This window comes from Chiloscyllium plagiosum, chromosome 13 (assembly GCF_004010195.1).
Source record: "Chiloscyllium plagiosum isolate BGI_BamShark_2017 chromosome 13, ASM401019v2, whole genome shotgun sequence".
Classification (NCBI taxonomy): Eukaryota; Metazoa; Chordata; class Chondrichthyes; order Orectolobiformes; family Hemiscylliidae; genus Chiloscyllium; species Chiloscyllium plagiosum.
Window position 1 is genome coordinate 60,841,302 of NC_057722.1, and position 26,297 is coordinate 60,867,598.

General features: G+C 40.8%; 1 protein-coding gene across 3 annotated transcripts in view; it reads right to left on the minus strand.

Annotated features, from left to right (window-relative positions):
- Positions 1 to 889: 889 nt before the first annotated feature.
- slc2a2 (solute carrier family 2 member 2) overlaps positions 890 to 26,297 on the minus strand; it is a 59,121-nt gene continuing 33,713 nt past the window's right edge. The window contains exons 9-11 of one of the 3 annotated variants that reach the window (XM_043702580.1): positions 25,455 to 25,556; positions 22,935 to 23,138; positions 890 to 934 (exon numbers count right to left, since the gene is read on the minus strand). In XM_043702580.1, coding sequence (XP_043558515.1) covers positions 905 to 934; positions 22,935 to 23,138; positions 25,455 to 25,556 — 336 coding nt within the window. In that variant the 3' untranslated portion in view covers positions 890 to 904. Of the gene's footprint in view, positions 935 to 18,765; positions 19,856 to 22,934; positions 23,139 to 25,454; positions 25,557 to 26,297 lie in introns of those variants that run through there. The other 2 variants (XM_043702579.1, XM_043702581.1) reach the window with 2 other exon arrangements.

Below are 26,297 nucleotides of genomic sequence, written 5' to 3' on the forward strand. Positions count from 1 at the left end.
TTCCTTTCACCCTAACAGGAATATACTTTCTCTGGACTCTCGTGGTCTCTTTTCTGAAGGCTTTCCATTTTCCAGCCTTCCCTTTACCTGCGAACATCTGTGCCCAATCAGCTTTTGAAAGTTCTTGCTTAACACCGTCAAAATTGGCCTTCCTCCAAGTTAGAACTTCAGCTTTTTGATCTGGTCTACCCTTTTCCATCACTATTTTAAAATAAAGTTTGGTGACTTAAAAAGTTGTGTAATTGAGATCACAATATTATAAATTGTTGCTGATGACTAAGTGAGTGGCTGAAATTATTGTGTATGGATTTCAACTGAGGTACATGTGAGATAATTTTTGATGGAAATGATTCGATCATATATTACTTAACTGGGGAAAAGCTAGGAATATTGAGGGTTCAAAGTGATGTAACAGTCCACACACACAGATTAGTATTATTCAATACCTTACAAAAATTGATTAAAAGGGCTAATGGATAGTTAACCTTTTTAACAAGAGAATTGGAATATAAAGGGAAGGTTTTTCCACAGCTGTACCAAGGTCTGAATATTAAAGTATTGTATACTGTTCTGCTTGGGCACCTTAGAAAGGCCTTGGAAGGAGTATATTCACTGGGATGATATGAGGTACATTACTTCATTTTATTCCCTGGAATATTGAAAAAGTCAGAACCTACACAACACAGGGTTATAGCTCAACAAGTTACTTAAAATCAAAATCATTTGGAGCAGCATTCCAAAAGCTTGTGATTTTAAACAAATCTATTGGATTATAACCTGATGTCATGTCACTTCTGACTTTGTCCACCCTAGTTCAACACTGGCATCTCGACAACATGGAATATTGCAAGTTAAAGAACTGTTTGAGGTTTCTTGGTTTTGAAAGGTGATGAAATGGTAGATTTCAGGCTGTTTCTCTGATGATAAGAAGGGTCTAAGAGAAGGGAAAATAATCATAAAATCAGAGCCAGGCAATTTATAACAGAAACGAAGAAACATTTCTTAATGCAAGTGTAGTCGAAATGTTGAACTCTTTGCCACAAAAGAAAGTACATACTAGGCTTCAATTAGTATTTTAAATCTGACATTGGTCGATTTCTGCCAAATAAGTGTAACTGTCCAAACTAAATGGATGAATTTAAGATAGAGATCAACAATAACATCACTGAATATAGAAGATTAAGCTGGAGGGGCAGAATGGTCTTCTTATTCTACGTAGCCTTAGGTGTTCACATTATAAAAGACATTATCAGCAACATCTGAAAACTTGAAATATTCACTAGCCAACAGCTTCTTTTAAAAACCTGTAAAGAATGATCTGTTGTTTATTGTTATTTGCATCTCTGGTTCCAGATGAGATACACCTTTTTTCAAGATTGTGTTCAGCTCACGCAAAGGGCTAAGGCTATATTTGCTATCTGAAAGGGAAAGGAAAATCACTGCATCATTAGGCCAAGCTGATTGGGCCAATGGTTCTCAGGAGAGCAGGCAATATAATGCAATAGGAGCACTTAGTTTATTAATGAGTGTCATTAGTCATTTACAGATGTTGTTGTGGAGCTTTTTCGCTGATAAAATGTTTGAAGCTTCATTTGAGGCAGTTATGCATTAACAAGACAACAGTCCTTAACCTTTTGCTTTTTCCTCATGATGGAATCTAGCCAGAGGTATGAAGCAATTGCTTTATAAATTGAACAACTCACTGCAGGGCAGTACACCACTCAGTTTGATTTCACAAGCATCTGAGTTAATAAAGGTTAGATGACTTGGGGAAAAATTCAGAGAAACACAAACGAATGGAAGCAATTCAGAGTGGTGCTCAAAAAATTCAGATTTCTTGGGTCTCACTCAACTCAGAAACATGACCATTGAAACTCAGAGGATTTTCTATAATTCATAAAATCTGCAATATCATTACCTTCTCTCAAGGTTCCTAATGCTTGGAACCTTCCTGAATAGAAGAACATCCCAGCATTTCTCAGGAACGTTGTCAACGGAGTTGTCTTAAACAAAGCTCTCGGTTTTGGCTAGTATTGATCAATCAACAACTATCAGAAACTCAGTTATTAGTTATCCCATTGTTGTTTGTGAAATCTTGCTGTGCAACAATTGTCTGTTAAACTTGCCTGCATTATAGCATTGAATTTACTTTGAAACAGTACTGCGTTAGCTTGAAAGCACTTTGGTTCATCTTGGGGTCACGCACGCTGCCTGTACAGATGCAGAATCGTATTCTTTTTGATCAGGATTTGAATTCAGCTCTAATCAGCAGAGGGGCTCTGAGTAAAATTGTGGTTAGTCTGGTCAAAAAGCGTAGGTTAGCTCACTAACCTAACAGAACAGAATCCAAGTTACTGCCAACTATCTAATAGAATGAAAAAAATACAGCACAGCAAAAGGTCCAACATCATATGAAATAATAATACAATATCATCCAGTTTCATTATACAGAGAACATTCGGTCCATCTTGTCGCTTCTGGCTCCTTGAATTAATCTAACTCTGCCTGCTCTTTCCACAGAGCACTACAAGTGAATATTAAATTCCCCTTTTTGAACGCAACTTGTGAAATCACTTCCAATACCCTTTCAAGGCAGCATATTCCAGATCATAACAGCTGATACATATTTTGAAAAATCAAGAAATGCTGTGAAATTTACTAGCTACCTTAACTTGTCAGTGAAGTGCCTCAAAACTATTCATGCAGTGAATTCTATTAAAATTTATCAATCTTGGTACACAACAAGATAATACAGCTCATCTGCACCAGTAAAGCTGCACAAACAGTAGTTTACGAGGCAAACCGCTTGCCAAAGGAGGAATGGTGGCTAGGATAGCTGGGAGAATTCCCTACTCTAACAAAGCATACCTGGAGTAGTTGCAAAATATCAAACTGAACAGCCAGCAGGGATTAGAATACATTTTTGACTGATGCAGCCTTAAGAGGCTAAAGGGCCTTTTTCTGTAATGTAGAACCCACACTCCCTTATTCCTCCTTCCTGCCATCAGGCTGCATAAGTTGTCATAGCTTTTGAATCACACTGTTTAAATCATGTGACTTTAAAGACTCTAAGGACAAGAGTTCTAGCTTTGCGTCATGTGAAGGCAAGTTGCACTAAAAATTGTATTGTTTTGTATTCAAATTTCTGCTCATCAACTTATTTGCATAGCAAAGAACATATAACCTGACATGAACTGGTGCAATTGGGCAGCATTTCAGATCTACATTTGTGGTTAAAATAAAAGGTATGCATTAAAATATATTCCTTCATATATCTTAGAGTTGTAGCTGGAGCAGTTTGATTAATACACCTAAAATTGGGTTAGTGCAAAGAATAACACCAGTAAATGTCATTATTCCACCAGAGAGAATTTTTTAACAAAATTGAAAATGACTTTTCAAACCAGATAAAATGCCCTTCATGAGCTTCATTGGTGTGAATAGTTGGTTTAATGGTAAATTGAGGTTTCTTTTTCAAAAAATGCTATTATGATTTTGTACCAGATTCACAGCAAAGTTACTGAGGAAGGGTCACTTGACTGGAAACATTAACTCTGATTTCTCTTCACAGATGCTGCCAGATCTGCTGAACTTTTCCAGCAATTTCTGTTTTTGTCTCTGGTTTACAGCATCCGCAATTCTTTCAGTTTTTATTTAGCATGTACTTAGCTGTTTTCAAGGTAGAAATCTCCCCACCACCTTCTTCACAGCATTTATAGATGGGCAGTCAATCTTAGCCTTGCCGGTGAAACCCACATCCCATTACTGACATTAAAAATGGACACTGGTCTTAAAGAGTGATTAGCACTGCTGCCTCACAGCACCAGGGTCCCAGGTTTGATTCCAGCCTTGGGTGACTGTCTGTGTGGAGTTTGCACATTCTCCCTGTGTCTGCATGGATTTCCTCAGGGTGCTCCGGTTTCCTCCCACAGTCCAAAGATTTGCAGGCCAGGTGAATTGGCCATGCTAAATTGCCCATAGTGTTAGGTGTGTTAGTCAGAGTGTGGGTTACTCTTCGGAGGGTCGGTGTGGACTGGTTGGGCCGAAGGGCCTGGTTCCACATTGTGGGGAATTTCATCTAATTTAATCTAATCAAAGTTTCAGACTTTCAGGTAATCTTTATATTTTTTTTCTCATGTTATTTCAGCAGTCTTATTGTTCAGGTTTGTGCTGTCTCCTTTACTGTTGCTGGGGTGCTCTTTAAAATTTTTCCCATGTCCTCATTCAACCTAGGAATAGTCTAGAAAATAGGAGTTCATATCCCACCAGTCCAGTTTGAGAATTGAATTCAGTTTCATAAAATCTGAAAATACGGGTCTAGTGTCAGTATAAATGAACATGAAACTTGGAGTGACATACGAACCCAATTGGTGAATGTTGATTTAGGGAGGAAAGAATGCAGTCTTTAAAAGTCTGGACCTCGTACAGGATTCTGGTCCTGCATGAAAATAGTTGTTTTTTCAGTGCATTCTAAAAGCATGTCACTTGCAATTTGGAACATTAGCATAGAAAATAGGAGCAGGAGTAGGCTGTTTGGCCCTTTGCAGTAATACTATTTCTTTCACATCATGAGATGTCTTCTTTCAGTGCAGTAGGGGGGAGGGGGTAATGGAATGTGGTTACTGGAACATGATCAATAGGTAAAGTGCAATGTGTTTTGTTCTTAAATCCCCATTTGCAAGTCAGAAATGACCAATTCTAGCATCGCAAATTAAAACAGTTGACCGATTGAATATCAGACAGCATTCCTTCTCTTTGTGCAAAGGACTGGCTTTTTACAACCAACCTTGACACAACAGTCACAAAGTCAGCAGCAAACACTGCATGAACCTGTCATTTGCTCAATCCTTTGGCAAAATGGGAAAGAGTAAGCTAAATCATCAGATATTTTTCAGCAATAAATAATTGCTCACTGGACTCATTAACCTTTATGAATACTGATTATGTTTTATTTGCCTTCAACTGCTTGAATCCTTTTGACACTAATAGAAGCAATTATTAGCTGGAGTAGTTAAAAAATGATAGAAGGCTGAAAGTTCAAGCCAACTGTTATCTCCAAAAATTCTTGATTTTAAAGACAAAGTCCATCTCTGTTACAGAGTCTGTTGAACGCTTGCACGTTTTCTACATGCTGAATGCTAATTGGGTGGCAGGTGATTGTAGAAAATTGTTTGTAAACAAGACAGAGAAGTTCCTCTGATAATAGAATTAAGGTCAGAGGGAACTGGGGAGCAATTCTCCACTAATTGGAGTTATTGGAGTAGGGATCCTGGAGAACCATGCAGGATTCCACATATCTGATCCTCAGCCAAGGGCAAACCTCTGGATTAAGTGTGTAGTGGTAAGGGCCAAAACATGGAGCTGGTGCACCTGTTGGGGGATGGTAACTAGAATTGTCAATGGACCACTTTAATTTAATTATTCCTGTTCCCACTAGGATTCAATACTGGCTCATGGATTGAATGTGACCACACTTCCAGAGAGTCATTCATCTGGCACAAACTGCTGGGGTTACCAGCTGGAGGTAAGGGAAGATATCCCTCGTTCGTAGGCACCTAATGCTCAGTTGAGGGACCCAGACTCTCAGAAAGGGTGTCCCCATTGCAAACCATCTTCTGCCCTTGCATGAAATACACCCCTGCCCACTCGCCCCCTCCCTACAATCTGCATCCTAACCTATTTACCTCTTGAGACTCAATTCCTCGTGGTGACCCAGTCTATTATTAACACTAAAATAAAACAAAGAACTGCAGATTCTGATGATCAGAAACAAGAACAGAAACTGCAGGAGAAACTCAGCAGGTCTGGCAGCATCTGTGAAGAGAAAGCAAGGTTGATGGCAGCCAGAGATTGGGCACCTGCTCGGCCAGATAATAGATGATCCCAGGGTTCCAGCCATTAATAGTTTTGTGAAACTGCACAGACAGGCACTGGGACAGTAGTGGCGGTTGTGAGAGTTGGATTGAAGGATGGAGGATTCCACCAAAGTTATTTGTACCACAATGGCCCGGTATGCATGCATCTGGTTGTCTCCATGGCCAAGTTGGTGACTGCTATGGAAAGCCAGGTCTAGCACATTCAATGTCTCACATATGCATGCGAATCTGCACTCCATTGCTCTAACCATGGAAGCTCAGCAATCGACCTCACTTCAGGTGCCTCATTCTCTTAGGGAGATCAGAGGTAGCTAGCAGGTTCCCATTGAAGAAAGCAGCCACACACTGAACCCCAACAGCTTTCTCTCAGAAAACTCCAGAGATATCTGGCCCCTTCACCTGCCCAATGTCAAAGCTTGCAGAGTCCAAACTGAGGAGGGTGTGCTTGCATATTGACATCTTGATGGTGACATCTTGAAAAATGTCCATTATACAGAGGAAGAAGTGCTGGATGTATTGAAACGCATTAAGGTGGATAAGTCCCCAGGACCTGATCAGGTGCACTCTAGAACTCTGTGGGAAGCTAGAGAAGTGATTGCTGGGCCACTTGCTGAGATATTTGTCTCATCGATAGTCACAGGTGAGGTGCTGGAAGACTGGAGGTTGGCTAACGTGGTGCCACTGTTTAAGAAGGGTGGTAAGAACAAGCTAGGGAACTATAGACCAGTGAGCCTGACATCGGTGGTGGGCTAGATGTTGGAAGGAATCCTGAGGGACAGGATGTACATGTATTTGGAAAGACAAGAACTAATTAGTGATAGTCAACATGGCTTTGTGTGTGGGAAATCATGTCTCACGAACTTGATTGAGTTTTTTGAAAAAGTGACAAAGAGGATTGATGAGGGCAGAGTGGTAGATGTGATCTATATGGACTTCAGTAAGGCATGGGAGACTGGTTAGCAAGGTTAGATCTCACGGAATACAGGGAGAACTAGCCATTTGGATACAGAACTGGCTCGAAGATAGGAGACAGAGGGTGGTGGTGGAGGGTTGTTTTTCAGACTGGAGGCCTGTGACCAGTGGAGTGCCACAAGAATCGGTGCTGGGTCCTCTACTTTTTGTCATTTATATAAATGATTTGGATGTGAGCATAAGAGGTATGGTTAGTAAGTTTGCAGATGACACCAAAATTGGAGGTGCAGTGGGCAGCGAAGAAGGTTATCTCAGACTACAACAGGATCTTGATCAGATGGACCAATGGACTGAGAAGTGGCAGATGGAGTTTAATTTAGATAATTGTGAGGTGCTGCATTTTGGGAAAGCAAATCTTCGCAGGACGCATACATACACTTAATGGAAAGATCCTCGGGAGTATTGCTGAATAAAGAGACCTTGGAGTGCAGGTTCATAGCTCCTTGAAAGTGGAGTTGCAGGTAGATCGGATAATGAAGAAGGCATTTGGTATGCTTTCCTTTATTGGTCAGAGTATTGATTGCAGGAGTTGGGAGGTCATGTTGCGGCTGGACAGGACATTGGTTAGGCCACTGCAGGAATATTGCATGCAATTCTGGTCACCTTCCTATCGGAAAGATGTTGTGAAACTTGAAAGGGTTCTGTGAAACTTGAAAGGGTTCAGAAAAGATTTACAAGGATGTTGCCAGGGTTGGAGGATTTGAGTGTTAGGGAGAGGCTGAACAGGCTGGAGCTGTTTTCCCTGGAGTGTCAAAGGCGGAGGGGTGACCTTATAGAGGTTTACAAAATTATGAGGGGCATGGATAGGATAAATTGACGAAGTCTTTTTCCTGGGGTGGTGGAATCCAGAAATTGAGTGCATAGGTTTAGGGTGAGAGGGGAAAGAAATAAAAGAGACCTAAACAGCAACTTTTTCACACAGAGGTGGTACCTGTATGGAATGAGCTGCCAGAGGAAGTTGTGGAGGCTGGTACAATTGCAACATTTAAAAGGCACTTGGATGAGTAGATGAATAGGAAGGATTTGGAGGGATATAGGCTGAGTGCTGGCAGGTGGGACTAGGTTGAGTTGGGATACCTGGTCAACATGGACCAGTTGGACAGAAGAGTCTATATCCATGCTAATCATCTCTATGACTCTACGACTCTCTATGAGCAAGACACTCTCAGAAGGCTAGGATCCTCTAGGCCCAGACGCCTCCAGATACAACTGACCAAATCTTCCATAGCAAAAAGTCCAACTTCAGAACAGACTCCCTCCACACCAGCTGCAGAAGTTGAATCTTTATTGGGATGTAGTGGGAAGGAAAGAAAGAAAATACTTAATGAGGACATATAGATGGCAAGGGTGACACATCACTGTAATTATGTTCCACTTTTTAATACACATATATGTGTATTTGCACTCTTAAAATGTTTATTTGTAGTGCAGTGGTAGCATCCCTACCTCCGGTTAAAATGGTTATCCGAGTGACTTTGTCACTATCATACCTGGTTCAACCACAGCTATTTGAGAAATAAGCAGCTTCTTCCGATATTTGAAAGATAAAAGAATTTGTAATTGCCATGTATTGCTCACTGCTAACAAGAAATAGACTCCTTGACTGCAGATAACCTCAGATGTTAGAAATCCTTGAACTGTGACATTGATGACTGCAGCCAAGACATTGGACTTTAATATAGACAACACTAAGGTTAAAAGCAATGCAGAGATGGGACCGAGATTGAACATTTCTTCCACGCTTAGAATCACCAGTCGTGATTCCATACATCCCTGGAGGAAAAGATTCATTCTTTGTAACACTTTTTTCAAGAAAATTCACTGTCATTCAAGTCTGGCAGTTCATATGTCCGCTGTCCATAATGTGCAATTTCTCGCAACAGATCACGATATGAAGTATTGCCTTTTTCAAGTTAAACACTAATTTAAGGATACTGAAGCATTTCAGAGCAGTTGAGCAATTGACAAACATTCTGAAATGTTGGATGGTAGCCAATGAAGGAAGGGTCAAAAGCAGAGGCCTCAAGGATTACTCGTGATGTGGAGCCTGTCATGATAGCCTTCACTGCATACTTGGTACTATATGCTGAATGAAGCCTAAAGAGAAACTTAACCTTTATACCATGTGATATTTGTGAAGTATCTCACTGACTGCTGCTTTCTCCCTTACAGTCAATAAGACATGTAATGGTTAGATACTTGAAAGTGAGATTGCCGAAGGATAATCAGATGGATAAAAGAAAACATTTATCCTATGGAAAAGGTCATAGATTTCACAAATAACCAGCTCTGCATGTCCAATGCACTAAGCAGAGCTGCTTGCCAGAAAACCACAGCAAGTTGTCAATTAAAGGATGAACAAATCCACCTCATTCATTCTGGAAATGGATTTCAATTAAATTATTTCTGGCTTTTCATGCTTTGCTCTGCTATGCCCTCTTGGATATTTTCCTTCCAGTTAATGCCCTAATCCTCATCCTTATCTTCATCCTCAGAAGATTGCTATCGAGCCCCCATGTCCTCTAAATTCCGGGCATTCTCACTTTGTCAGCTCCAATTGTGAATGTGACAGCAAAGCAAAATGATGTAACTCATCCTTTATGGACTACACTTTGTGACAACTCACTGGCTGATGCTGGAAATCAACCCCCGTTATTCCTGGACTTCCCACGAATGTGAGAATTTAATTAAACTACCAAAAATCCCAATTTGACTGCCTGATTGTTATCATAAGGTAATAAGATGGAGGAGCAGAATTGGGCCATTTGGCCCATCGAGTCTACTCTACCATTTAATCATGGATGATACATTTCTCAGCCCCATTCTCTTGTCTTCATGATCCTCTCACTAATGAAGAATTGGTCTATCTCTGTCTTAAATTCACTCAATGACTTGGCCTCCACAGCTTTCTGCAGCAATGAGTTTCACAGATCAACTACACTGTGATTGAAGATATTTCTCCTCATCTCAGGACTAAAGAGCTGTCCCTCACTTTGAAGCTATGCTTTTGGTCCTAGTTTCACCTACTAGTTGAAACATCTACTCTACATTCACTCTATCCAGGCCTCTCACTAATCTGTACGTTTCAATCAGATCCTCCTCATCCTTGTAAACTCTATCAAGTACAGACTCAGAGTCCTCAACTGCACCTCATATGACAAACCTGTCATCTCCAGGATCATTCTTGTAAACTTTCTCTGAATCCCCTCCAATGCCAGCACATCCTTCTTAGATATGGGACCCACAACTGCTTAGAGTATTCCAAATGTGGTTTGATAACAGCCCTATACATCATGAGCAGTACTTCCCTGCACTTGTATTCTAGTCCTTTCGAAATGAATGGTAACACTGCATTTGCCTTCGTAACTGCCAACTGAACCTGCATGTTAACCTGAAGAGAATCCTGTTCTGGGACTCCCAAGTCAATTTGTGCTTCAGATTTCTGAAGTATTTCCCTATTTAGAATATAGTCTCCACCTCTATTATACCTACCAAAGTGCATAACCTCACACTTTCTCAGATTGTATTCCATCTACTACTTGTTTGTCCTACTATCCTAGACTAACCACGTCCTTCTGCAGCCTCCCCACTTGATCAACACTAGCTGTTCCTCCATCCATCTTTATCTCAACCGCAAACTTAGCAACAATGTCCTCAGTCCCTTCGTCCAGACTGTTAATGTATAACGTGAATAATTGTGGTGCCCTTTGGAACTCCACTGGTCACCAGCTGCCATCCTGAAAAAAGCTCCTTTATCTCCATTCTCTGCCTTCTACCAATCAGCTAATTCTCTTTCTGTGCCAAATTTTGCCCTTAACACCATGGACTCTTATTTCATTCAGCTGCCCCTTGTGCGTCTCTTTATCAAAGGCCTTCTGAAAATCCAAATAGATCACGCCTGCAGGCTCTCCTTTGTGTACTGAAGAATGTACAAGATGTACAGCATGGAAACAGATCCTTCAATTCAACTTGACTATGCCAACCATATATCTTGAATTAATCTAGTCCCATTTGCCAGCATTTAGCCAATATCCCTCGAAACCACACTTATTCATATACCAATCAGATGCCTTTTAAATGTTGTCATTAAACCAGCCTCTGCCACATCCTCTGGGAGCTCATTCCATACAAGCACCACCCTCTGCATGAAAAACTTACCCCTTAGCTCCCTTTTAAATCTTTCCCCTCTCACCTTAAACCTATGCCCTCCAGTTTTGGATTTCCCTAACCCGAGGAAAATTCTTTGACCATTCACCCTATCCATGCACCCATATGATTTTATAAACCTCGGTAATGTCACTCCTCAACCTCCAATGCTCCAGAAAAAGTAGTCCCGCTTATTCAGCCACTCCCTATAACTCAAAGCCTCCAACCCTGGCAACATCAGTGTTAAACTTTTCTGAATCCTTTCAAGTTTAACATCTATCCTATGGCAGGGAGTAACTTGCTGGTCACCTCTGCAAAGAATTCCAACAGATTTGTCAGGCATGACCTCCCCTTGATGAAACTATGCTGACTCAACCCGATTTTACCATGCAATTCCAAGCACTCCACAATGTCATTCTTCATAGTGGACTCTAAGATCTTATCAATGACCAAGGTCAGGCTAACCAGATTACAATTTTATGTCTTTTGTTCTTAACTTAAGAAGTTAAACCAGGGTGTAATATTAGCCTTTTTCAGTTCTCTGGAACCCTCCCTGACTGCAGTGATTCCCAAAAGATCACCTTCAATGCTCTACAATCTCCTCAGCTAACTCCTTAAGAACTCTGATGTGTAGTCCATCTGGTCCAAGTGATTTATTCAGCTTCAGACCTTTCACTTTCCCCAGCCCCTTCTCCTTGGTGATGGTCACTACACTCACTTCTATCCCTGGCTCTCTTGAAGTTCTGGTTTGCTGTTGGTGTCTTCCACTTTGAAGACAGAGGCAAAATACCTCACAGTTCCTCTGCTGTATCTTTGTTCCTGTTACTACGTCTCTAGACTCATTTTCAGCAGTCCAATGGTGCTGGAAGAGCACAGCAATTCAGGCAGCATCCGAGGACAGGCAAAATCAACGTTTCGGGCAAAAGCCCTTCATCAGGAATAAAGGCAGAGAGCCTGAAGCGTGGAGAGATAAGCTAGAGGAGGGTGGGGGGGGGGATAGAGTAGCATAGAGTACAATAGGTCAGTGGGGAAGGAGATGAAGGTGATAGGTCAGGGAGGAGAGGGTGGAGTGGATAGGTGGAAAAGGAGCTGGGCAGGTCGGACAAGTCCGGACAAGTCAAGGGGATCGTGTTGCTGGAGGTTAGAAACTAGGATGAGGTGGGGAAAGGGGAAATGAGGAAGCTGTTGAAATCCACATTGATGCCCTGGGGTTGAAGTGTTCCGAGGCGGAAGATGAGGCGTTCCATTCCATACATGCACCACCCTCTGCGTGAAAAAGTTGCTCCCTTTCAAATCTTTCCCCTCTCATCTTAAACCTATATCCTCTAGTTTTGGACTCCCGTACCCAGGGAAAAACACTTTGGCTGTTCACCCTATCCATGCCCCTCATAATTTTATAAACTTCTGTAAGGTCACCCCTCAACTTTTGACACTCCCCAGCCTAATCAGCCTCTCCCTATAGCACGAACCCTCCAACCCTGGCAAAATCCTCGTTAATCTCTTCTGAACTCTTTCAAGTTTCACATAATCTTTCCCATAGCTGGCTGACCAGAATTGAACACAGTATTCCAAAACTGGCCTTATCAATGTCCTGTACAGTTGCAACTTGGTGTCCCAATTCCTATACTCAATGCAATCTCCATAATGATAAGTAAAATCATAACTTTTCAAAAGATAATGCATTGAAATGTTTTATGAATAATAAAATCAATGCAACTAATTGATGTGTTACAGTTCACTTGGAGTCTGAATTACCATGGCAACATACTTATTGTAATCTGGAGCTATGATTAGTGATGGCAAAGACTTCAATATTCTTCCCAGCACGTATTAGACCAGGAATTTCTTTCTTTTAACCCCTGCCATTGGTGTGTGCTGGGAGATTTGCAGGTGGATACTCAATGGGTTTGGTTTTGATTAGTGCAAACCCTTCCTTGGCCATCAATGCTTTTGGGTCAAGTCTTGAGCCATGAGCTTCTGACCCAGAGTCAGAGACAGTACCCCTGGACTACAAAGAACCTCCAGTTTTGTGAACACCTAGGATGAGATTACGCATAATATTTGAAACTTAGTTTATGTTAATCGTATTGATTGTCAAACAATGATTTTTAAATAGTTGGCATCCAGATTTTTGACATTATCCACTTGAGACAGAACAAGAACCTAACTTTATTGATTGTTAAACAATGATTTTTAACTGGATTGCATCCAGATTTCAGTTATTATCTATTTGAGACAGAACAATGCTTTGGTTTTGATCAATTTGAACGGCTTCATTGAAGGCAGCAAAACTCATAGTTGTCACCTGAAGGATCACCATTTGTTATGAGGCTATAACAAGTTTATCAAGAAATAATTTACAGTTGATTACACTGAAATATGAATGCATCCCAATCCATCATTCAGATTGCTAATAAAGTTTTAATTTTTTGTGCTATATGAGAGCTCACAATGATGAACCATTGTAATAAACATAAGAAATCTCTAATGGTTTCTGTGCTGCCCCCCCCCTCCTCTAGCTTATCTCTCCACGCTTCAGGCTCTCTGCCTTTATTCCTGATGAAGGGCTTTTGCCCGAAACGTCGATTTTGCCTGTCCTCGGATGCTGCCTGAATTGCTGTGCTCTTCCAGCACCACTGATCCAGAATCTGGTTTCCAGCATCTGCAGTCATTGTTTCTACCTTCAGCAGTCCAATGTCCACCCCTGCTTCTTTCTCTTCTTTTATACCTCCAAAAAACCTTTTGCAATCTTCTTTTATATTACTAGCTAGTTTACTCTCATATTTCATGTTCTCCCCCCTTCTTGCTTTTTTAGTTATCCTCTGCTGGTTTCCAAAGGCTTCCCAAATTCTCTGGCTTCCCACTAATTTTCACCGCATTGAATGCTTTCTCTTTTGTTTTTCGCTGCCCCAATTTCCCCTGTCAGCCATGATTACCTTGTCCTCCCCTTACTGTTTTACTCAGGACAAAAGCAAATTACATCAGGTTCCTTCAGCAACAGAGAAAATACACATGGTTTATTGTTGTGTACTTCAACATGAATAGTAAAAGAAACAAAATTCTAACTTGTACATATAAACCTACACACACACACACACACACACACAGTGTCTTCCTTTTGCCTTTTGATTTTACAATTGTTTCTTTCAGCGACTCTGAACATAATTTTTCTGTACTTCAGATAGAAGTTTGGAGTCAGTTGCTTTTCAGAGAGAGAGAGAAAAATAACTGGAGATTTCTTTGTTTCTCCTTGTTTTTATTTCCCTCACAAAGTCCATGTTAATTTACAGCCTGACCAATTAGGGGGTTGTTACTGCTCCGACAGTAATTAATTCAGGTGACCTGAATGTCCCCAAAAAGTAACATTATCTCTCATGCATCAGTTAGCTTCATTTGTTTATTTTCCAAACTGCAGATAACTCTTGTACATTCTCCACTTTTAAAGGCTGTGTCAATCTTTCTGATTTTCAGTCCACAGCCTAAAGAAAAGAGATGGTCTCTTAAAACAATTAGGCCATGCTGAAGCGATCCAGGCGTCAAAACTTCATCATAAGGAGAGGAGTCTGTAAAAGTGTCATCAGCTATGCTTGTAGGGGATAGCCCTTGTCTCCTAGGAGCTATACTTATATGACCCAAGGATCTTGGCTAGAAGCAGGAACTTGTGATTGTCTATTACATAGGCATCATGGTCGCTCCCAGCTTGCCAGCTCCCAGATCTCCTAATTCAATTGAACATTGATAAACTGGAAACTATGAATTTGGCAGGTTGTAGTCAGGGCACTTATAACAATGTGGGTGCAGGCTATAGTGCCCTACACCTGGGGAGCCAGCAACAGTGGAGAATTCCAATGCCTGGCTATTGGCCTTGCGGAACTATATATTTATTAGGATATAAAAAGGTAATTTGGTTCACCTTATCTGCCTTGGTACACTAAAATAACATTATGAATCAGTGCCAATCTCCTACCTGTGCCCCATAATCCTGGATATTATTTCTATTTAAATCACTTAATACCCTCTTGATTGCCTGAATTGTGCCTGCCTCCACCACACATCGAGGCAGTGAATTCCATATCCTAACGACTTGCTGTGTGAAAATGTTTTTTTCTCACCTCACATTTACTTTGATTACAAATTATCTTATATCCTTGCCCTATGGTTCTAAATCTGGAATGAGCAGGAATTGTTTCTCCTGATCTACTTTGTCCAGTCCCACTTAATTTCGAAAACTTGCACCAAATCTCCTCTTTGCCTTCCTCTCTCTAAGGAGAACAATCCTAACCTCTCCAATCTAGCCTCATATCTGAAACTTGTCATCCCTAGAATCATTCTTGTAAACCTCCTCTGCACTTTCTCCGCTGTATTTATATCCTGGTTAAAGAGTTCTGCCCAAAACTGCACAAAATGCTTCATCTGAGGTCTAACAATTGATTCTTGCAAGTTCAGCATAACCTCCTTGGTCCTGCGCTCTCTGTATCTTTAACAAATCATGGCTGCTCCCTTCACGTATCCTGTCATGTTTAGTCTTCTGCACATATACTGCTGCACACTCTTTAGGGTCGCATGCTTGATTTTATACTGTCTCTGCATGTTCTTTCAACCATGGTTTATCACCTCACATTTTCCCTGCATTGAACTTCATTTGCCATCTGTCTCCCACTCCATCAATTTGTCAACGTCCTTTTGACATTTCTTCACTGTCCTTCTCTCAGTTTACAGTGCTTACAAAGCTTTGAACCATCCATAACATTGGAAATTATTTCCCAAGCACCAAGGGCTAGGTCATTAATGGTTATTAGGAAAAGGAAGGGTTCCAAAACTTACCCCAAGAGAGCTCGGCTACAAACCTTTCTCCTGCTCCTTAGTAATTTTCTTGTCCATGTTTATTCTATGAGCTATAGCTTGTCACCCAAGTCTGTTGTGTGACACTATTATCAAATGCCTTTTGGAAGTCTGCATATACTACGTTTCTCAAGTAAGAATAGAAATATTGAAATAGCATATGAATAAAATGAGTTAGGCTAATAATGTGAGGCAAATGCATGGAATTTCTAGTGAAACTCTGAAATTGGTGTTTGAAGCTTGAAAGGAAAATCAAGAATTTTTCCAACCTGTTTCATTTTGCTGTATCTTTCTAAGACTCTTCCCCATGCCACTCAAGGTAGTGGAAAATTCCACCCAAAGTTAACATTTTGAGTCTAGTGCGATCCTTCTTTAGAACTGTTGGGGAGAAAGCTGCAAATCTGAAATGATAGAAATGAACAGCATGCAATATTCCAGCTCCAACTGGACATAACAACTCATCCCTTCTCCTACTCATCCTCCTTTTGTAATGTGTTTTAATAAAATACAGTACATTACAGAGGCTTTCTTTGTTGCATTTGACATCATGATAATCAAAAGTCTTGAAGTAAATTTCAGTAACCAACTGTTCAATCTGTTAACAAATTAATTTAATAAATTGTACATGAGTCTTTTCAAAAAATACGACTAGATGTGTTAATGGGACTTAAATTCATCCTCAAACATTATAAATCTCTGCATAGCAGATGACATTTACTGAGAGGCAGGCAGTGAGTAATATGCTGCTCTTTGGATCAGCTTCCATGAATTGCTGGTGTACATTATTCTATATTATCACTTCCTGATCACAACATCCAGGCCTACTACTCTGAATACCTACTCAGCCTGCCCATCCCTCTCTAATCCAACTCCATGCCACTCTCCCTATGATTGTATCTTTTAAGATCAGGAGTGAGATCGTAAAATCCCTACAGCATGGAAGCAGGCCATTAGGCCTTTCAAGTCCACATCAACCCTGTGAAGAACATCCCACCCAGACCCATCCTATCCCTGTAACCCTACAATTCCCATGACTAATCCATCTAACGTACACAACCTGGACACTGTGGGCAATTTAACATGGCCAATCCACCTAATCTGCACATCTTTGGACTGTGGGGTGAAACCAGAGCCCCTGGAGGAAACCCACGCAGACACGGAGAATGTGCAAACTCCACACAGACAGATGCCCAAGAGTGGAATCGAACCCAAGTCCGTGGCACTGTGAGGCAGCGGTGCTAACCACTGAGCCATGGCACCACCTATGCTATGATTAATGTTGCAAAATTAATCCTAAACATTCTAAAATGGCTCTCAGAGACAAAAGATTGGATCGAGCACTGATGGCTGATGGCTTCAGGGCTGGTGACTGATACAAAGTCTGTCACCTTGAGGAAAGAATTAATGAATACCTCAATTGTTGCTTCCCCAGAGTCTGGTATGCCAGTAAATCACCAGTGAAGATTCAGTTCAATCCTCAATTCACCCATTTTCATGCTTTAGCAATCAGACAAAAGTTACTATAAAAGAAATGAACAATTATAGATGAATAATTTAATTATAAACTTTACATAAGTACTTTTCCACTTATGATCTCCTCCACAGACTTGCAGTATTCCATCACCTCCCTTTCAAACCAGAATAACAGAAGGACTACAAGTAGGAGGTAGGGAGAAGCAGTGCACACTGCTCAAATGGCCTAAATCTGTGCAAAATATATTTTCTTCTGGTCAATGGAGAAGCAATGATTCAGATCACAGATCTTGATGAAAACCAAGCTCTAACAATATCTTTGGTGGGGACTTCCCCTTTCCCAATGCTAATTTGAATTTGGCATCCAGTCTAGGGTATCTCCATGCATTCAGCAATTGCGATGCTATCAAATAAGCAACCTAAGAAGAGGAATATACTGATTATCCTTCACTTTTTAAAACTATTTTGCAATATTATTGTAAAACTATATTTTGTTTTATTAAAATGGAAACTTCTTCCTTTACACCATTATATAAAATTTTTGATTGTTCAGCGGTACTTGTGATTAAATATGAACAATACAAAAAACTGCAGATGCTGGAAATCAGGAACAAAAACAGAAATTTCTGGAAAAACTCAGTAGGTCCGACAGCAGATATGGGGGAGAAAGCAGAATTAACATTTCGGGTCCTTGTGAAGAAGGGTCACTGGATCCATATCGTTAAATCTGCTTTCTCTGCACAGATATTGCCAGATCTGCTGAGTTTTTCCAAAAGTTTCTGGGGGTTTTTTTGTAACTAAATGCACTTAAAAACCTGGGAAGGTTTCAATGAGGTGTGACATTTTGTGGGTTGTTAACAGCAAGATTACAACTTAGAAGGTACAATTTTCATCAGTCAGTGATTTTGACAGATTGTCACCTACAGACACTTCAACAGTGCACCCTGCAGAGGAGCAGAAAACAGCAATTTCTGGATTTCCACATTTAACTATGCATGGCAGAAGTTGCTGGCAACTTCAAAGGCTAATAATGACATCATTAAAAGCACAAAATCCTGGCTAATATTCTTCTCGGCAGGATTTAAGAATACTGTTGGGTAGTTAATAATAACTTTAAAGCTGCATGGCAATAACACACTGAAAAGCATGGCCTTCAATAAAAGGAAGTAGGGAAAATAATCACAACTTGTGTGGCAATGAATGTACATGTATCTTTGTACATCAGATCGCCATTTCCCTTTGCACTAACATGAGTGAAGAAAAGAGATGGAAATGTGTTGCTGGAAAAGCGCAGCAGGTCAGGCAGCATCTAGGGAACAGGAGAATCGACGTTTCGGGCATTAGCCCTTCTTCAGGAATGAAGAAGGGCTAATGCCCGAAATGTCGATTCTCCTGTTCCCTAGATGCTGCCTGACCTGCTGCGCTTTTCCAGCAACACATTTCCATCTCTGATCTCCAGCATCTGCAGACCTCACTTTCTCCTCATGAGTGAAGAAAAGATCAGGCAGAGTGCACAATAGGCACCACTTCACTCCTTCCCCAAAAAAGTTATATTCTATTTCCAAAATCCTTTATCAGTTCATCTGAAATGGCACTCTCATTTTAGCAGATGGTGCTAATCCAATGAACACAATGGAGTTCATTTCTGTTTTACTCCAATCGGGCAATTAGTTTCATTTAAACAAGGTAAGTGTTCATCCACTAATTCCACGCAGAGTAATCTCAAACTGTTTCTCATTAGCACCATTATTATTGTGCCCTAATGTCATCAATGTTCATCTCTAGTGATTTGATTAATGCTCAACTGTCACTTAAAAGAACTTTTTGTTTCTCCCCAACTCCGAACCTTTTCAAGTGAAAGTGTTCAAAGAAAACAGACAGAGAAAGAAATTGATGATAACCCTCCAGGGCAATTTACCCCAGAATCCAGGAATTAACCTGGAGTCACCAGAAATTTAAGATTAATCATGGACAGTTGACAGAATGATCTTGTGCATCCACCTCCAGGACAGCATTGGAACAAAGGGCAAAGAGACAATCCAGGCCACACTGTGATCCAGCTTACACTGGGATCCAGCCCAGACTTGCACCAGCCCACACTGGGAAATCTGTTTTACTAAATGTGTTCATTTAGTCATTCTTTGTACAATATCAATATGCATTGTAGATGGTTTTGGTTCCATCCAACAGCAAGGGAAGATGCACAGCAATTTTCCAACATGTTTCCCTCGAGTTACTGGTACACCTTTTAACATTGTTCCTGTTTCAGTCTTAATTTGAATCCATTCACCGCAATAGGCACAGTAGAAAGTTTCAGAATCTGATCTTTTCCCTTTGTCCATCCATTAGGCCTCTGTACTGCCCAAATGTTCTAGTTCAGTGGCGGAAGCTTTGAGTTGGGCTGATGACAATTTCTTTCGTCGGAATCCTTGCACGATCTGTTCAAATGTCTTTCCTTTTGTCTCGGGCACTTTGAAGTACGTGAATAAGGTGAAACCAAAGAGCAGCCCAGCAAAAATGACAAATACATAAGGACCACACAGCTCCTGTGGAGAAAATGTGGAGAGAATGTCTTCAAAGGAAATAGTGATCAATCAGCCTGAAGAGGATTGAGTCAGAAATAGTTCCCAATTTGTACTTGAGTTATATACGCACAAACGTTTATAGCAAAACAGGAAGCAAACTGGTCCAACACTGCTAGGAGAAAGTGAGGACTGCCGATGCGAGAGTGTGGTACTGGAAAAGCACAGCAGGTCAGGCAGCATCCGAGGAGCGGGGAAATCGACGTTTTGGACATAAGCCCTTCATCATGAACAAAACTGCTGTTTCACAGCACCAGAAACCCGTGTTTGATTCTATCCTTGGGTGGCTGTGTGGAGTTTGCACATTCTCCTTGGGTTTCTTCTGGGTGCTCTGGTTTGCTCTCACAATCCAAAGATGTGCAGGTTAGGTGAATTGACCATGGTAAATGTGGGGTTTTGGGGTTAGGGGAGGTGGCCAGATCTGGGTGTGATGCTCTTTAGGGGGTCGATGCATACTCGAAGGGTCAAATAGCCTCATTCTGCACTGTAGGGATTCTATGATTCTATGAACTTAATACTAGTCCCTCTATCTCACCATAGTTCTCTGTCAATCCCATTGTCCTGAAACCATTCTCTTCCTCCAGATCTGCAAATTCCTCTGTTTCAAATATCGACCTAATTTTCCTTTAGAAGGTGCAATGTTCTCTGTTTCAAGCACTTCCTGTGGCACCTCAAGAGGAATCTTTTTCAGGGATTACAGCAAAATGGCAAGTGAGTTGCTCTTGCCTAGAGGCAGCTATGACTGTATAAGCCAAATGGCCGTCTGTGTTGTAACCAATCCACAATTTTAAAGTATTTCCATGTTCTAAAAATGCTCTGTGCAAAGAAATTACTCTTTCACAATCTTAGAATAGTTTGTGATGCTTCATTGCTTAAGCTCCAACATAAGATTGCACTTTTTACCCTTACAACATGTCAAAATCCTTCATTGCTCTATAATTGTTAATTTCATTGCCTGTCAATCTTGTCTGCTTCAGGTGAAACAGCTGTCATGTCACAAGTTTCTTTTGTCAACTATAGTTCCTGACCAGTGGATAAATCTGATGCATCAGTCTACTTTCTAGATTGACATTCATTCTAATGGGGCAAAGCCTCGAGTTGGAGATTGAGATAGTGTCCCACAGCTTCCAAAGTCACCACAGATCAGACCTTTGAGTGTAGGAGTTGGGATGTAATATTGAGGCTGTACAAGGTGTTGGTGAGGCCTGCTCTGGAGTACTGTGTATAATGCTAGTTGCCCTATGATATGGTTAAATTGGAGAGGGTTCAGAAAAGATTGACCAGCATGTTGCCAGGAATAGAGAGTTTGAGTTATAAAAATAGGCTAGATGGGCTGGGATATTTTTAACTGGAGTGTAGGAAGTTCGGAGATGATCGTATTGAGGTTTATAAATTGTGTGGGCCATAGATAAGGTGAAGAGCAAAGGTCTTTTCCCTTGGGTGGGGGGAGTTCAAAACTAGAGAGCATATTTGCAAGGTAAGAGGAGGAAGTTACACAGAGAATGGTTCAGTAGATGTAGCTACAGTTGCACTGTTTAAACAATATTTCGATAAGTGCATAAATATGAAAGGTTTGGAGCAATATAAGCTTATTGCAGGCAATTGGGACTACTTTCATTTGGGAATACGGTCAGCATGGACTGGTTGGACTGAAGGGTCTGTTTTCATGCTGCACTACTCTATTTTTCCACTCTTCGGATTTCTTGCCTAATTGGGATTGGATGCGTTTGCACCTGTACACTGAAGACCATGGCAATAGGCTGGAATATAGAATTTAGAGAGATCTCTAAATGCATCACACACTCTTAGGATATAATTTCATTCAGCTGTTCCATCAGGGAAATTGATATGATGCAATCCACCAATTAGTTTGCTGACTTTACATTCCACTAAGGTGAATGCAGAACAAATCCTGAATAAAACCTCGGCATAGATTTAGGGTGATTGGTTGGTGGATTATAGGAGACATGAGAAAAACTTTTCTCACCCAGAGGGTGTTGCGTGTCTGGAATTTTGCATTTGGTTTGGTAATTAGGGAAGAAACTGATGTCAAAGAAACCTGGCTCTTCACCTGAAGATCTGTATTCTGCAAAGCTCCAGACTGGGACCTACTTACTGGGATTAGGATGGGCAGCATATTTATTCAGCCAGTGCAGACATGTTGAGCTCAATGGTCTCTTCATTTGCTGAAATTTTTTTAATGGTTCTATAAAACAACATTTTGCACTGATCAGATCAGAGTCATGCCAACAAGATTAAATAAAACTGTGTTATTCCTTATTTCTGTCTACATGACTTTGGGCACTGTGCTTCTTGGTTTTCACTTCGTCTGCTCAATAAAATGAAATCTTTGTCTGCTACAGTCATATGTCACTGTCCCAATTTACACCAATTCCCACTCACACCCTCACTGCTGTGCTCATCAACATACAAATGGTCTCCCAGTTAAGCAACACTTTGATATTCAAAATCTCTCCTATCTCAGTAAGCTTCTTCAGCCCACAACCCTCTGAGATCTTTTTGCTTCTCTAATTCTGGCCTCTTGCACATCCCTGATTTTAATTGCTCTAACATTGCCCTGGACCCAAAACTCTGGAATTCTACTACTCTGACTTATTCTGCTATACTTTACTCAGAGAGTAGTCAGGGTATGGAATGCTTTGCCTGCAAAGGTAGTAGATTCGCCAACTTTAAGTACATTTAAGTCGTCATTGGACAAGCATATGGAAGTACATGGAATAGTGTAAAGTTAGATGGGCTTCAGATTGGTATGACAGATCGGCGCAACATCGAGGGCCGAAGGGCCTGTACTGCGCTTTTATGTTCTATGTTCTATATATACGCTTAAAATGCTAACTAAATGCAAATTGTGATGGAGTTTAGGAGTGAGTGATTTTATCATGGTCTTAGCATGTTGGGGGTATAGCATTAGTGAATCCTGGAGATATCACCCTTTTGAACAAAGACACATTAAGATGTCAGTTTGGATTATGTCTTTCCAGACTTATATGTCATTGAAAAAGCAGGTTGTAAATTCCCTTACCGCAATGTATGGGAAGCACATTCCCACGATGAAATTACAGGTCCAATTGCAGAAACCCGCAATGGTTATAGCAGCTGGCCGTGCCCCTTGCCGAAATAACTCAGCTACAATGAACCAAGGGATCGGGCCTGGTCCAATCTCGAAGAAGGCTACGAAGATAAAGATAGCTGACATGCTCAGGTAGCTCATCCAGGTGAAATTGTGCTGTGGGTAAAGAAGGAGCATAAGAACATAAAAACTGGGAGCAGAAGTAAGCCTTGAGTTTCCTCTACAATTTAACATGATCATAGCTGATCTCATCTGATCTCAACTCCACTTTCCCACCCACTCTCCATAATCTTTCAACCCATTACTAATTAAAAATGTGCTATCTCCACCTTAAATTTAGTTAGTGCTCTGGGAATCCACTGCACTCTGGGATCATGAATTTCACAGATTCACAACCCTTTGAGAGAAGTAATATTTCCTCATCTCAGTTTCAAATCTGCCATCCCTTATCCTAAAACTGTGCCCTCTCGTTGTAGCTTGTCCTACAAGAGGAAGCAATCTTTCTACATTTACTTTGTGAGTCCCCTTTAGTACTTTACTTGCCTCAATTAGATCTCGTCTCTTCCTTCTAAACTCTAGTGAGTATAGGTCTAAACTGCTCAATTCCTCTTCATAAGAAAAAACACGTATCTTTGAAATCAATCAACTGAATCTCATCTGGACTTCCCCCAGTGCAAAAATTATATCACTTCAAAACTGTACGCAATAGTTCAGGTGCAGTCTAACTAACGTCATGTACAATTGCAGCGATACTTTCCTACCTTTACACTCTATTCCTATAGCAATAAATGCCAACATTCAAGTTGCCTTCCTTATTATCTGCTCTGCCTACATATAGTTTTCTGTGCTTCGTGCACAGAGATGCCCAGGTGCCTCTGCACCAATCACTCTATAGTTTCTCTCCATTTAGGTTATAAATTGTCTTTCTCGTCTGCTGACCAAAATGGATCACATTATGCTGTTCTACGTTAAACTCCATCAGCCAAAGTTTAACCTATTCACCTAATCTATGCATTTCCATTTGTAAAATTCTTATTTCTTTATTGCAACTTACTTTCCCACCTAATTTTGTGTCATCTGTAAATGTGGCTGTAGTATCATCTATCCCTCCATCCAAGTTATAAACACAGATTGTAAATAGGTGGGGCACAAGGACTTAACTCTGTTGCACCCTACCAGTTCTATCTTGCTAAATCTCTTACACTAACTCTCTGCATTCTATTGGTTAGTCAATCCTCTATCCAAGCTAATAAATTGCCCCTAACCTTGATTGGAGCACTCTGAAAATACAAAAAAGAGACATCAGAAAAGAATCAAACCAGAAATGAGAGGTTAGAAATAATTAGAAATATTGAACATGCTGGAATTTTTATTTGAAACAAAAGCTGAATATGAACCAGATGGACAGCTTTATGATAGTGAAAGGGTTAGTAGGTTAGACAGTGAAAATGTTTCCATTGGTGGCAGCCCAGAACTAGATAGGGCCACAAATGTAATCAGACAGGAAATTCATAAAAGAAGTCTTTACCCAGACAATAACTCATTACCACAAAGAGTACTTACAGTAAATCAGAAGAAGTTGGATACACACGTGAGAGTGAAAGGAATAGGACAATATGCTGATAGAATCAGATGAAGAGACATAAAAAGAGGCTTGTGTATTGTGTTATGGTTAATGATCAATTTAGCAATATACCTCTGAAAGTTATACCCATGAAATCATCACTGTATTATAGCATGTAACCTGAAGTTATAAAGTTCTCATATTCTATTTTTTCAATGGTTACAGCCTGGTGGTATTATCACTGGGCTGTTAATCCAGAAACCCAGATAATGTACTGGGGATCCAGGTTCAAATCCCACCATAACAGATAATGGAATTTCGATTCATTAAGAGGGTAGAATTAAGAGTCTAATGACTATGAATTCATTGCTGATTGCTGGAAAAACCCATCTGGTTCACATGTAAATAAAGGGTGACTTGATGTTGGGATACTGGCCTCTGTGCCGTTAGTCCACAGGTATATATATATTTGTAGATAGGGTAATAACTATCAAGAAACCAAAGTGATTTCCTTTTGCATTAGAATATTAGTACTTTCAGGACAAAAGAAATTTCTAACAATTGTCTAAACTAAATGAAAGGTGCCTATTTCTGTGCTGTGGACCCAATTAAAAGTAGCTAAAAATAAACGTCCAAGGGTAAAAGTAATCTGTCTGTGAACTCTGTCAGGTGACCAAACATCTTGATGGTGTGTGAATAAACTTTTAAAAGTTTGCCATTTGCTGTGAAGGGTCAAGAGTGTGCTGCTGGAAAAGCATAGCAGGTCAGGCAGCATCCGAGGAGCAGGAAAATGGACTTCTAAGGCTACGAGTGGCACTACGCAAATACAAAGTCTTTCTTTACATGTTTACAGGTGCATACATGTGCCTTCTCTCGCTGGATACATTTTGTGCATCAAATCCACTCACCTGGAAAACTAGCCCGACTGTCATTAGAAATGCACAGCTGCACATCCCTGCCAGGCCTATTATGTAGAGAGACCGACGGCCAGCATGCTCCACCAGGAAGACCTAAAAAAAATACACGTCAGAGGAAGCAAAATATGTCCAGTCTAGAAGCAGTGATCCTGCTGCTTCTCAGAGACCATAGCCAAGATTCCTCCGGCTATGCAGCAAGCCTTCTTGGATGGATCTTGCCTGTTGTTTCTTGTGCAGATATCCTTGTACATCAGTTCTTCAATTTTCAGTACTGTCCTAACACTAAAGCTATAGATTAGCATTTGGGAATATTTCTACATATATTGATACCAAGTTCAGTCTTAGGAATATAGAAGGAATAGAGGGCCATGAACACCCAAACATGATCATTCTATTACACTAGGGCAGATCTAATTCTCAAGGAGGATGATTAGATTATATTAGATTAGATTACTTACAGTGTGGAAACAGGCCCTTCGGCCCAACAAATCCACACTGCCCCGCCGAAGCGCAACCCACCCATACCCCTACATCTACCCCTTACCTAACACTACGGGCAATTTAGCATGGCCAATTCACCTAACCTGCACATCTTTGGACTGTGGGAGGAAACCGGAGCACCCGGAGGAAACCCATGCAGACACGGGGAGAATGTGCAAACTCCACACAGTCAGTCGCCTGAGGCGGGAATTGAACCCTGGTCTCTGGCGCTGTGAGGCAGCAGTGCTAACCACTGAGCCACCGTGCCGCCCACAAAGGATAAAGTGAGGACGGCAGCTGCTGGAGATCAGAGTCGAGAGTGTGCTGCAGGAAAAGCACAACAGGTCAGGTAGC